General features: G+C 50.7%; 1 protein-coding gene across 8 annotated transcripts in view; it reads right to left on the bottom strand.

Moving 5' to 3' along the window:
• Window positions 1–288: 288 nt before the first annotated feature.
• The window catches only part of POMT1 (protein O-mannosyltransferase 1), a 128,444-nt gene continuing 115,403 nt past the window's right edge, over window positions 289–13,329 (bottom strand). For 7 of the 8 annotated variants that reach the window (XM_085613941.1, XM_085613935.1, XM_085613936.1 and 4 more), the window contains one exon: window positions 289–2,516. In XM_085613941.1, coding sequence (XP_085470067.1) covers window positions 2,342–2,516 — 175 coding nt within the window. In that variant the 3' untranslated portion in view covers window positions 289–2,341. The remainder of the gene's footprint in view (window positions 2,517–13,329) is intronic. The other variant, XM_085613942.1, reaches the window with a different exon arrangement.

Consider the following 13,329-nt stretch of genomic DNA (forward strand, 5'->3'; position numbering starts at 1 on the left):
AGCATGCCTGTATCCATCAGGTTATCCCCAACGTTGCTCCAATTTAGGAAAGAGTTGACGGATCACCTCTGTAATGAAAACTACATCACAATACAGTAACAACACCCTTCTGCTCCCAGAATCCAGCTACCTGTCCTATCGCTCATTGACAGTATGCTTGAATTTGACTGTACAGCGCTGCAGTGCACTTTGGCTATACAAAAACCACATACATACATGCATAGTAATGGTCTCTTCCATAAACTGAAACACTGAAGAGGGACTCAAAACACATAAGAATAAGGCCAATCAGAGGTTCACAGTGTTATTTCAACAAGGAAGCATCGCTTTTAGAAAACCAATTGCAAATGTAACATTAAAATCGATCAGATTTTTTCCCCAACAAACGCTTCAGGTTCTGTGCGAGACAGTACAGAAGAAATAGTGTTCTGGAGTATCTGAGGTGCTGAAGGGTGAAAATTAAGGCAGCAGATAAGACACAAAAGTGAAAATATGTACACAGTAAGCCTGCGCAGCAGAATACAAAATCCCTGTGCAGCCATAAATGGCCTGCACGCTGCTTTTAATCATAACCTGCTTCTGCAAGGGTTTATAGGGCTGGCAGGGACAAAAGCTGAACTAACAACACTGGTTATGTAGGCCGTACCACTCCTAGGTAACCCAAAAAACAACAAAATGTAAACAGACATCTTTATGGTTTGTATTGTCTAAAAAAAAAAATGAGAGCATTGTGTGCTGGGGTCTTAAACATGCAAAAACAACAACTGATGGACAGAATGCAGAACAATGTCATACATTCACCCTAGTACAGTGATCTGGGTCTTAAACATGGCTGTCAGCATGCATGTACGCAGACCTTGGCTACTCAACTTGTACAGACTGATTTCCTCTAAAAAGGAAAAGTGTTCTTTTAAAAAGGTTTTCTCTTGCCCCCATCATATCATCCACTGCACGCCCGGCACGCCAAGAAAGGCGGATGTAAGCATGCCGGCTGCATTCTGATCGGCCTTGGATGCTGGCGAACAGAAGTCACTAGGATCTTTCTTTATCCCTCACTTAGTCAAAAAAAGCCAAGTCCTTGCTTCCAGCCTCCATGTTATGTATCCACTCTGGTGTGGACAGACATTTTAAATCCCCTGCATTACAACACAGACAGCTGTAGGAGCACTCTGCACCTGGAGTGTTAAGTGTAGAATTCTGACAACTTTATATGACGAACACTTGCTGTTCCTGCTGTTTGGGGCCAAAAAGAAACCAGAACTCTGATGAGGCGTAGTGTTTTCTGGGTCCTCCAGCGCAGGCTGAGATTTCCTCACTCTTTTCTCTTCTACAGATGTTCAGACCACTGCACCTCAAGAAGTGTCTGCTACCCATTGGAATCTAGGTCCACCACTGCTACCCGTTGTACTGGAGGTCCATCACTGCTACCCATTGGACTGGAGGTCCGTCACTGCTACCCATTGGACTCGAGGTCCGTCACTGCTACCCATTGGACTCGAGGTCCGTCACTGCTACCCATTGGACTCGAGGTCCATCACTGCTACCCATTGGACTCGAGGTCCATCACTGCTACCCATTGGACTCGAGGTCCATCACTGCTACCCCTTTGGACTCGAGGTCCATCACTGCTACCCCTTTGGACTCTAGGTCCATCACTGCTACCCCTTTGGACTCGAGGTCCATCACTGCTACCCCTTTGGACTCGAGGTCCATCACTGCTACCCCTTTGGACTCTAGGTCCATCACTGCTACCCCTTTGGACTCGAGGTCCATCACTGCTACCCCTTTGGACTCGAGGTCCATCACTGCTACCCCTTTGGACTCGAGGTCCATCACTGCTACCCCTTTGGACTCGAGGTCCATCACTGCTACCCCTTTGGACTCGAGGTCCATCACTGCTACCCCATTGGACTAGAGGTCCATCACTGCTACCCAGCTACCCATTGGACTAGAGGTCCATCACTGCTACCCATTGGACTAGAGGTCCATCACTGCTACCCATTGGACTAGAGGTCCATCACTGCTACCCATTGGACTCGAGGTCCATCACTGCTACCCCTTTGGACTCGAGGTCCATCACTGCTACCCCTTTGGACTCGAGGTCCATCACTGCTACCCCTTTGGACTCGAGGTCCATCACTCGCTTCACTATAGGCACACATACCACTGCAGAAAACGTAAACATGGACCCTTCTGGTTCAGAAGGAAGTCATCCTTCACAGAGGTTGGGTACTGCACCAAACAGTGCTCCATAAAAGATGCCACGAGTGCAGGCACTTAAGCTGTCCTCTGCACTTACAGGATTGTCAGCAAACAATGTTCCAGATAAGAGGGTGCGCCCCTAATGCTTGCGGATTAGGATGTCCCAGCTGTCCTTCCATCGCAGGGCACCCAGCTCAGAGGCAGGTAGGGCTGGCTGGCCGTATGTCAGGGGGCTGAATGTCTGGTACACCATGTACACTGAGGAGAACCATGCCGCCACTACAGAGCAGAAGGCAGTCTTTAGGGCCGGTGTCCTGCAGGAGATGCAAAAGGACGAGAAATGCACATTTCAGAACACAGACAAGGAGCTTCTTTTAAGGTACATATAAAACAACACTAGTTGGCAAAAACATTTCAATGCTAAGCTTCACCGCAGCCAGTCGTGACTTTAGCATCCCCTGCCAAGACCACCCACTTACCAGTCAATGCTCTTTAAGACTCACCTGTTTTATTCCCGTACAGGGACCCACATAGAGCTCTGCCAATGTCTGTCATCACATTCTGCTATTGTAATAGTGCTATAAATACACACACAACCACTCTACCTATGCAGCTGCTCGTACATGTACAATACTAAAAGTCACACAAAACTGCAAGTGTGCCAGTATTGAACTGTAGTCCCACCTACTAATTCCCCGGGTCCTCAGCTGTAACTCTCACAGCCCTGCCAGTGTCTCAGTCCTCATCTGGCAGGTGTTCTGCTATTGGAACCCACACATACAGCTCTGCCAATGGTTCGCAGTCCAGGTCGGCAGCTGCTTCCATTGCAGTACTGTAGGAAAGTACCCCTTTTTGACATGGTCATCCCCACTTTTTGAATGATATCTGATGCAATTTTGACAGACGTGCACTGAGTTCCTGCTATCCAGGTCCCCAGTACCAGATCGCTTTCCCTAAAACTGTACAATTGTTCCCCCAACTGGCAATACCTTTAGCACCCCCTGTAATTCCCTAGTAAATGGTACCACTGGTAATTAGTGCACCAAGGCTAAAGAGGGTACCTAAGGGCTGCACAAGTGTTGTGCCACCCTAAGGGACCCCTCAGCACCATCATGTAAACTACCATTGCAGGCTGCGTGCCATGGTGCAGAGAAAAGTGAAGACACAGCATGGCACACCTCATGTGTGTCATGCCTGCAGACACTGCATGCAGTATAGGTAATTCACCCCTACAGTGAATGTGCTGGAGATTGGTAATTATGAGTTCTCCAGCTCCATGATGGCAACACTGAAACTAGAGATGTTTCATATCAAACACCTCATATTAATAAAACCACGCTGGTTAAAGTGATGGATTTATTAATACATGTACCCAGAGGGCACATGCACCACAGACAGGTTTTGGACCGTGCTCTGAGTGCAGAAACAATGCCTGCTTCGCCAGGAGGTGCCATCACCCCTGATGCAAGAAATTCAGATTCGACGGATCTAGAAGAGGACAAAGAAGAGCTGCTGGACAATGAGTACTGAAGACTGCTTTGGATTTCGCCGTTAAAACCCTGCCTGCCTAAACCAGGTCTCGAAAATCATGACCGAGTGACTTGTTCTGCAGCTGACCAACTACAAAAAACCCCGATAGACTACCAGCCCCTCGCAAATTGCCAGCAATTTCCAATGGAGTGCAGGAGTTACTTCCCCTGAAATTCGCAGGCACCAAAGAAGCAAAATCCACTTTACCGTCTTGCCGCTCCCCAGCCAGCCCGACGCAGCAGCCCCCAAGGTAGAGGTACCTGTGCTCCTGAATGTCACATATGTACCCCCCCCACCCCCCCGAGTGAGGGAACTCCAGGACCAACCGGAGCCACACAGGACCAATACCCTGGGTATAGGATCCTTTGCAGCAGCCAAGGCCTGTATTGAATATGCTACTTACCAGTATGCATCTGTTCTTGGCATGTAGGGCTGCTGACATTCATATCTGTGCATAGATCGCCGCCTAGTGTTGGGTCCGGATGATTGCACATTGTTGTCCTGGAAGAGTCTTCGAAGTATCACGTGATAGGTGGCTCCTCCCTGGACTACAGTGCGCATGGGCTTCCTCTCCATCCTCAGATTGTTTTTCCCCATTGTGGCAGTGATGGAGTAGATCCAGTAAGTGATGACCATGCTATACAGTAATTCTGAGTGCTGCAGCCGCTACAGGTGCCGGGGATGAGGGTGGGCGATATGAATGTCAGCAGCCCTACATGCCAAGAACAGATGCATACTGGTAAGTAGCATATTCAGTTCGAGGCATGTGGGCTGCTGAATTCATATCTGTGCATAGATTATATAGCAGTCCCTCCATTAGCGGCGGCTGCCCGTGCCAGCTGCAGCAGTCTGAAAAAGGGTCTTGAGAACAGCCTGTCCTACAGCTGCCTGCTGTTTGGAATGTACATCTACACAGTAGTGTTTTGTAAATGTATGTATAGTGGACCATGTGGCTGCTCTACATATTTCCTCTAAAGGAATGTTCCCTAGGAAAGCCATGGACACCCCTAACTTTCGTGTTGAGTGGGCTCTGGGAGGAATAGTTAATGTGCGATTAGCTTTTTCATAGCAAATTTGAATACATTTAACGATCCATCTGGCTATCCCTGCTTTGGAAATGGCATTGCCCTTGTGTTGTGGAGAAAAGGCAACGAACAGTTGTTTTGTTTTCCTAAAATCCGTTGTCCTGTCTATATAGTACATGAGGGCCCTCTTTACATCTAGTGTATGGAGCATCCTCTCTGCGACATTTTCTGGATTTGGAAAGAAAACAGGCAGTTCAATAGTCTGATTCATGTGGAACTGCGATATCACTTTAGGCATGAATGTGGGGTTGGTACGTAGTACTTCCCTGTTTGCGTAAACCTGTATGAATGGCTCTTGAATGGTTAGTGCCTGGAGTTCACTAACTCTTCTCAACGAAGTGATTGCCACTAAGAAAGCTACTTTCCAGGTGAGGAATTGAATCTCACATGAATGTAGAGGTTCAAAGGGTGGACCCATCAATCTGGTGAGGACCACATTCAGGTTCCACACCGGTGCCGGTGGGTGTGTTGGAGGAATCACTCGTTTGAGTCCCTCTAAGAAGGCTTTGATGGCAGGCACTCTGAATAAAGAGAGGTGCTGCCTGTTTTGAAGATAGGCTGCTATTGCGGTTAGATGTATACGGATGGAGCTGTATGCCAGATTGCATCGGTATAAGTGTAACAGGTAACAGATGATGTTCTGAATGGATGCATCTAGCGGATTAATGTCATTGTTCTTACAGTAAATGACAAACCTTTTCCATTTAGCCGCATAGCAAGCTCTGGTCGTGGGTCTCCTGGCCTCCTTGATGATATTCATACATTCTGGAGGCAGATTCAGGTAGCCGAACTCTAAGACTTCAGGAGCCAGATCGCCAGGTTCAGCTGTTGCGGATCTGGGTGCTGAATTTCGCCATGGTTCTGTGTTAAAAGTTTGGGGGTTAGCCGCAGTCTTTGAGGCGGCACCACAGACAGTTCGAGTAACGTGGTGTACCATGGCTGGCGTGCCCACATTGGAGCAACCAGGATGAGTGTCATCGAGTGTTGCCGTAGTTTGCGTGCCACTAGCGGTATTAATGGCGCTGGGGGAAAAGCGTACGCAAATCTGCCTGACCAGTTCCATCCATATCGCATTGCCTGCGACAGTGGATGTGGAAACCTGGCGGCAAAGCTTTGGCATTTTGCGTTTTCCCTTGTGGCGAATAGGTCTATCTCTGGATGACCCCACTGCTGGAAGTACGGTTGGAGTACTGATGGATGTAGCTCTCACTCGTGCATTTGGTGGCTGTGTCTGCTGAGCAGATCCGCCACCTGGTTGTCCTTGCCCGGGAGGTGTTCCGCCATGAGGAGCATGTTCCTCTGAATGGCCCACTTCCACATGCTCTGAGCCAGATGAGACAACTGTGGAGTGTGTGTTCCTCCCTGCTTCTGTATGTAGTACATGGCAGTCATGTTGTCCGTCCGGATCAACACGACTTTGTTGCACAAGTGTAGTTTGAATGCCTTCATCGCCAGGAAGATAGCCATCAGTTCCAGAAGGTTGATGTGCATCTTCTGTTGCTGTGTCGTCCATAGTCCCTGCACTGTGTAATTGAGTACATGAGCTCCCCATCCCTGGAGAGAGACGTCCGCCGTCAGTATTATTTGTGGAACAGGCTCTTGGAACGGTAGGCCCTTGCAAAGGTTTTGTGGATTCCACCAATGCAGAGAGTTGTATGCCCGACCGCTCACCAACACTAGGTCTTTCAACTGTCCTTGAGTCTGATTCCATTGACGTGCCAAGCACTCCTGAAGCGGGCGCATATGTAGTCTCGCGTGCGGGACTATTAAGATGCAGGAGGCCATCATGCCTATCAACTGCATGAACACTCGCGCTGGAAGGGAGTGATGTGGTCAGAACTTTTTTATCAGCAGTTGCATGCTGTTGATTCTCGCTAAATTCGGCTGAGCTTTGGCAGCCAGAGTGTCTATAGTCGCGCCCAGGTACTGCCGTACGTGGGCGGGTTGGAGATGTGACTTTGGATAATTCAGTGAGAATCCCAGACTGTGAAGAAGGTGAATGGTGTGGGATATGTGGCTGGCACACTGCTGTGCTGACTTTGCCTGAACAAGCCAGTCGTCCAGGTAAGGGAAGAAATGAATGTGCTGTCTCCGTAAGTGTGCGGCCACTGTCGCCAGGCACTTGGTAAAGACTCTAGGCGCTGTTGTTACTCCGAAAGAGAGAACTTTGAACTGATAATGCTGATCCTGAAGAGTGAAACTGAGATATTTTTTGTGTGATGGGTGTATGGGTATGTGGAAATACGCATCCTTTAAATCTAGTGTTGCTAGGAAGTCTCCCTGACTGAGTAACGGCAGAACCTGCTGGAGGGTGAGCATATGTAAATGTAAATGTAAATGTTGTAGACTTGTAAAGCGCATGAAAATGCTCTGACAGAATGTATTGGTTGAGGAGGTGGAGGTCTAGTATAGGTCGTAAAGACCCTTCCTTTTTTGGGATTAAGAAGTACAGAGAGGGAGGAGCCAAGATGGCGACCGGGACGGCAGCGTAGACCCCCGGCTCCGTGAGCCTCCGCATCCCGCACGGATATCCTGCCTGAGATCCTCAACTTGTGCTACGTGGTCGTGTTTCTGAAGGAGAGGGGCTCCCGACTGTGTGACTCCGAGGTTTCTAGCCGTGCTATCGCCGGAGAAAACTGCATCTGAACTTTGCGGCCTGTGCGGCCCGGGAGCCGGGACATCGAGTCGACGCCGTGGCCGGGTGGCAGTGCGACAACAGCGGCCGGTGGTGACTGGGTGGAGTCGGCCCACCGGAGCGGTGCCAAACTCGGCCTACATTTCGGCGTGGTCACTTCTACTGCCCGGTGTGGCTGACCGAGTGCATGACCGGGGGTGCAAATCTTAGATCCTCCGGTGACTGCCCCTGCCTTGCTGGTGAGCTGCCCGGCCGCCGTCCGTATCCTGCCCCGATCATTGCGGGCCGCCCCCGGATTTCTACGGGAGCTGGTCCGTGGTGGGGACGACTGTTGCCCGCGACCACGGATAGTTTTTTGCCTGCCCCCGGAACCCGGTCACCCGCGACGGGGTCATCGTGACGCTTGCCCTGGGGTCCCGGCCCCGGTGAGGGTCGGGCATACTTGGCGGCCATCTTGGGTCGATGAAGCCTACCATCCTGTCCGCTGGGCCGCAGCGGGCCTGTGAGCGTACGATTTTTGGGAGTATGGCGGCGAGATCACAGAGAGCTGAGCTGGGGTACGGCGACCTCCTCGAGGCTCTTGGTACTCTTCACTCCTCCTTGGTTCATGGTTTCGTGATCTTGGGGAGTAAGCTCGATGGTGGGGCGTCGGAGTTGGGGCAGTGGCGGCCCGCCTGTCCGCACGAACACGGAGTCTACTCACACTGCGCGCAGGAGGACGCTGTGGCGGCCCCCCCTGAGGTTAGTACACGACTGGACGCCCCGGCCAGTATGCTACAGTGTGTTCGACCTTCTGAGGGCCTGATCTGTCCCGGAGGCGTTGGACCTGAGTGGGATGTGGTGGCCTCATCCCGTGCATGCCCTCCTGCGACCCAGAGACAACTCCGGCAACTAATGTCTCTTTTGGCTGCTTCTGCCTTCCTGAACCTTGCGTGCAGTGCAGATCCTAGGGCAGCACTTGGACGCCTGTTTCCTCACGCGGCGGACTGTGTTGATGCTCAGAGACTTCCACCCCACCTGTGTACGTCGCTTCTCTGTCGTTGTTGGATATTCCTCTGCCTAGGAACATTGGGTATGGTGCTGGGTCGAGGGGTTGGAATGGGCAGAATTCCACTGAGTGGTCAGGGATGAGACTGGCCCCTCGGGGGTGGTCGTCTAGTGGACGGGCGGGCTTGGGGTGGTGTGCTCTCCTGACATGGCTACTGGCACAATAGACGCATAATGCTCCCCATCGTGGTTTGAGAAGATTGTTTTTGTGCTGTTCCTTGTTCACTTTAGGGGAACCTTACCGTGCGGGAGGGAGAAGCCGGGGGTCTGTTATGAAGGCCCTCCTCCAGTTTATAAATACTTTCTCTACCCCCCCGTCTGGTGGGGGTCCTTTCCTACTTCTTTTTCCCTATTCTCCTACATTTCGGGTCTGGTTCCAGGGCGACAGGCACACTGCTGGGGGGGGGGCCGTACTCATCCGCAGAGGTGCAGGGTGGGGGGTTGGGGGAGGGGACTCTGTATTCCTTTATCTTTTTCCATGGCCTCCTTTTTCTTCTCTGATTCTTTTTGTCTTTTTTCTGGGATCAGCGTGATACACCTCCTTTTGCTATGCCTCGTTGCCGTTCCATGTGTTCACAACTTCCGGGGTGTTCTTGGGGAGTTCTGGCAGGGGACTGTGGGCGCAGCTGTAGACTATGTTTTTCTCCATCCTGATGTTCTTGTGTTTGCGCCATTGACCGAATAGATTGCTGTAAATCGCTGACGTTCATTACTCTGCATATCCGTGATCGTTGTTTTAAAATTGCTTGTCACCTGATCCTTCTGCCTTGTTTCATCATAAAATGAAAACCTTTTCCTCCGGGTGCCCTGCTTACGCTGTTCACAGTATTAGTTGTACGATTTTGCTCTCTGAAGTGCTGCCTGTGTTTATACTTGTCGTTATTGCTCTGATTGCTTAGCGGCCGGCCCCGGGGGGTTGTAGGCCCATACTTGTGCTTATTGAACTGTCAATAAAGGTTTTCAAAAAAAAAAATAAAAAAATAAAAAAAAAAAGAAGAAGTACAGAGAGTACACCCCTGACCCCCGCTCTTCCATAGGCACGAGCTCTATGGCTCCTTTTTGCAGCATACTTAGTACTTCTTGCTGCAATAATGTCAAGTGCTCTGCGGACATAGGACGGTGTCTTGGTGGTATGTTGGGTGGATTGGATGTTAATTCCAGACAATAACCGTACTGGACAATTTCTCTGACCCACCTGTCTGTGGTGATGGATCTCCAGACCGGCAGGAACTGATGGAGTCTCCCCCCGACCGGTGTTATGTGGGCGGGGGGCAGCGACAAGACGTCACTGTTTGTTATTGGTGGAGGACCTGGTGTTGCCGTGTCCTCGTCCTCTGCCTTTGGTGCTGGATCCACGATATCCACCCCTATTGTTTTTATTATAGGTACTCTGGGTACCTCCTTTACTGTACTGCTGCTGGGGCCCCTGACCTCTAGCTGCTCCTCTATTCCCGGGGCGACGAAAGGAGCCACTCCAAAACTGCTGCGACTGCAGAGCCCCCATAGATTTCGCAGTTTGTGTCCTTTTTAATCTCTTCCAGTGTGGTGTCAACCTCGGGGCCAAATAAAAAGTCTGGGTTGACCGGTTGATTTAAGATATTATTTTGAATCTCAGGTTTGAAGACTGATATTCTCAGCCAGGCGTGCCTCCTCAACATTACACTAGTGTTGATTGCCCTTGCTGCAGTGTCGGCTGCATCTAGTGCGCATTTGATGGACGCATTTGTAATGAGTTGTCCCTCTCTGTTGAGGAGCTCCGCACCATCTTTGTATTCATCTGGCAGGTGTTCTAGCAGTGTTTCTAGTGTATCGTAGTGTGACCTGTCGTATCGGGCCAGGAGTACCTGAGTGTTGGCAATGCGCCAGATGTTCGCTGCTTGTGCCGCTACCCTTTTGCCTGATGTTTCTAGCACTTTGGACTCCTTGTCCGGAGGAGGAGCATCACCTGTAGTCTGCGAGTTAGCTCTTTTGCGAGCATTAGAAACTACCATGGAGTCCAACGGCAATTGACCCCTAATGTACATGGGGTCTCCGGGTGCAGGCTTGTATTTCTTCTCTATTCTGGGGTTTAATACCCGTGCCCTGGTGGTTTCCTTAAAGATGTCCTTAGCATGTTTAAGAACTCCTTTTAGCATTGGTAGAGTCTTGACCGTTCTTTCAGATGTTGAGAATGTGTCCACCAAGAAAACCTCCTCCACAGAGTCAGAGTGGCGTTCCACACCGTGATTGGCAGCCGCCCTTTCAATGAGGGCGTTAAAAGCAGCAGTATCTTCAGTGGGAGATGGCTTGATATTGTAAAGATGAGTGTCAAGAGCATCTTGTGGGTCACCTTGGTCAGTAGGGTCTCCCCATGCTTGATCTTGGTCTTGCTGTTGGTCATCAGGGTCATTATCCACAGGATAAGTGGTATCATCCCCAAGATAGCCCTCTTCTGCATCCTGGTCCGAGTGTGTAGGAGAAAAGGATGGTGGTTCCTGATGAGAGGTGTTGAATGTTTCTACAAGCACTGGCGTCGAACCTGATGCCAGTTTCCTTTTTAGTGGAATCTTGTAGGAGTCCAGAGCCTTCTCTGGAACAATTCTCCGCTTGCGGAACAACAGCCTACCAGTGTCGGCGTCGATAAACTGGTCCTGCGAGTCCTCGACATCGGTTTGCTCTGTTGGCACTGTTTGTGTTGGTTGGAGACTCCTCCGAAGTTCGAACATCTTCGGTGCCCCCGGCGGCGGCAATCCAAACTTGATCGGTGCCGGCGCCGAGTGAGCTTTAGCGAGTTTGTGTGGTTCGGGGCCCTGTCTTGGTTCGAGGGTTGCCCGTTCCCTGATGTGCTGTAGGGACTCCGACACCTGTTGCAATGTGAATGCAGACAGTGCTTTGGAACCGATAGGCTCTTTGGAGACAGGCCTGGATGCAGTCTCCGGTTTCTTCCCAGCTTTCGGGTTCTCGATCCGAAGTTTGGGATCGACGCCTGGTTGAATCGATATTTTGGCAGTCGCTGCACTCTTCGGTGTCGACGTAGTCGGATCAACCACCGTGACCTTGGTGGTCGGTGCTCCAACCTTCGGTGCCATAGGCCGTTGCGTCTTCTCTGGACCGAGGGCCTTCTTCTGTGTCTCGGTGCCGAAGCTCTTTTTCGTCTTCTCGGTGCCGAAGTCCTTCTTTCTTTAGTCGGCTCCGATGGCCCTTTTCTGTGTCGACGGATTGGAGGGCTTTGATGCCTTCGATGCGACTTGAACCAGTTGCACTTTCGGTTTCGACGCGACCCGTGCCGGTTTTTGTTTCGGTTTCACAGAATCGAATCCAGTCTTTTTCAATAGTTTTGGCTCCTTTGAAATGTTCGAAGCAGGGCCTTCAGGCGGGGCTGTAGAACGATTTGACTGATCTTGGGTAAGGCCCGCAGGCGATCCCTCGACCTGAGCCTCGTCAAGACTGTGACCTCCGGCCTCCGCATCGACGGATTGGCCTAGCTCCTCGCCCGAGCTATCTTCCTCGGCCCCAAGGGCTTCATCGTCATCTCCTACCTCATCGACGACGTCTTCGTCCTCGAAGATCACCTCATCATCGTCGTCAGATCGGGATTTATGCTCCGAAGCATGGCTCGAGTCTATCTCCTCGACGCTCTCGACTTCCTCATCCTCGGTGCTGAATATGTTAACCGGGTTAGGCGCCGATTGTTTGGCCTCCAATCTAGCCGCCCGTCGATTCCGAAGTGTCTTCTTCGACCGGAACCGGGCGCAGGCCATACACCTTGACTCATCATGATCCGGTGATAAGCATTTGTTACACACCGGATGTGGGGATATTTTGCATGACATAAAGGACATCTCTTGAAGGGAGTCCTCGATTCCATCCTCGAACGTCGATCGATGTTCGGACCGAGTACTAGGTCCAAGAAGTGTGAACAAGACCGAGAACGAGTATAATAGGCTGTCGAACCGAACGCAAACAATACCGACGATACCTAAAGGCTTTTTGGCCTTAAAGAAAGTTTTCCTAACTTGAGCTAAGATAAGCACATCCAAACCCAATGGCGGAAAAAAACAATCTGAGGATGGAGAGGATGCCCATGCGCACTGTAGTCCAGGGGAGGAGCCACCTATCTCGTGATACTTCGAAGACTCTTCCAGGACAACAATGTGCAATCATCCGGACCCAACACTAGACGGCGATCTATGCACAGATATGAATTCAGCAGCCCACATACCTCGAACTAGTCCAGTTGGCACTCTAACAGCACCGAGACATAGCAGCCATCGAGGGACGTCGGCACCGCAGAGACCCACTTCCAGAGCGGCCCAGCAATCAAGATTTTCACATCCTCAACCGACGAGACTGACAACCGCAAGGCTCAAGGACGCACAGATCCCAGCCGACCTTCCCACTGTGCACCTGAACGCCCCAGACTGGGTACCGACGAACCAGTTGTGCCCCCTTGCACCTAGGGCCCTTGTGACCTGAACCACCTATTGGGAGTGCCTGAATTTGTCCCAAAGTCAACCTTGGCAGCCTGTTTCTAGGTGGCCCCCGTTCTTTCCACCGGCGTAGTGCTCAAAGCTACCAACCCAAACAGCACCTCTGAACCAGGACGCCCCCGGGGCAGATAACGAGTAACTGCTGGTGGTATTTTGGACCATGGTCCCCTACAACCCAAGTCTCAAAGAAGACACCCCAGAAACTGCCCGAAAATTGCTGTATGCAACATATGTGTTTTTTCCCCATAGGAAAGTGTTTCTGCGTAAAGATGCATATAAGTGAACTGTTCACTTACCTGTGAAATTCAATATTAAAAAAGTACTTACCTGATAGCGAAGTTCTTGGTATCAAAATGTTAAT

Source organism: Triturus cristatus, chromosome 1_2, assembly GCF_964204655.1.
Source record: "Triturus cristatus chromosome 1_2, aTriCri1.1, whole genome shotgun sequence".
NCBI lineage: Eukaryota > Metazoa > Chordata > Amphibia > Caudata > Salamandridae > Triturus > Triturus cristatus.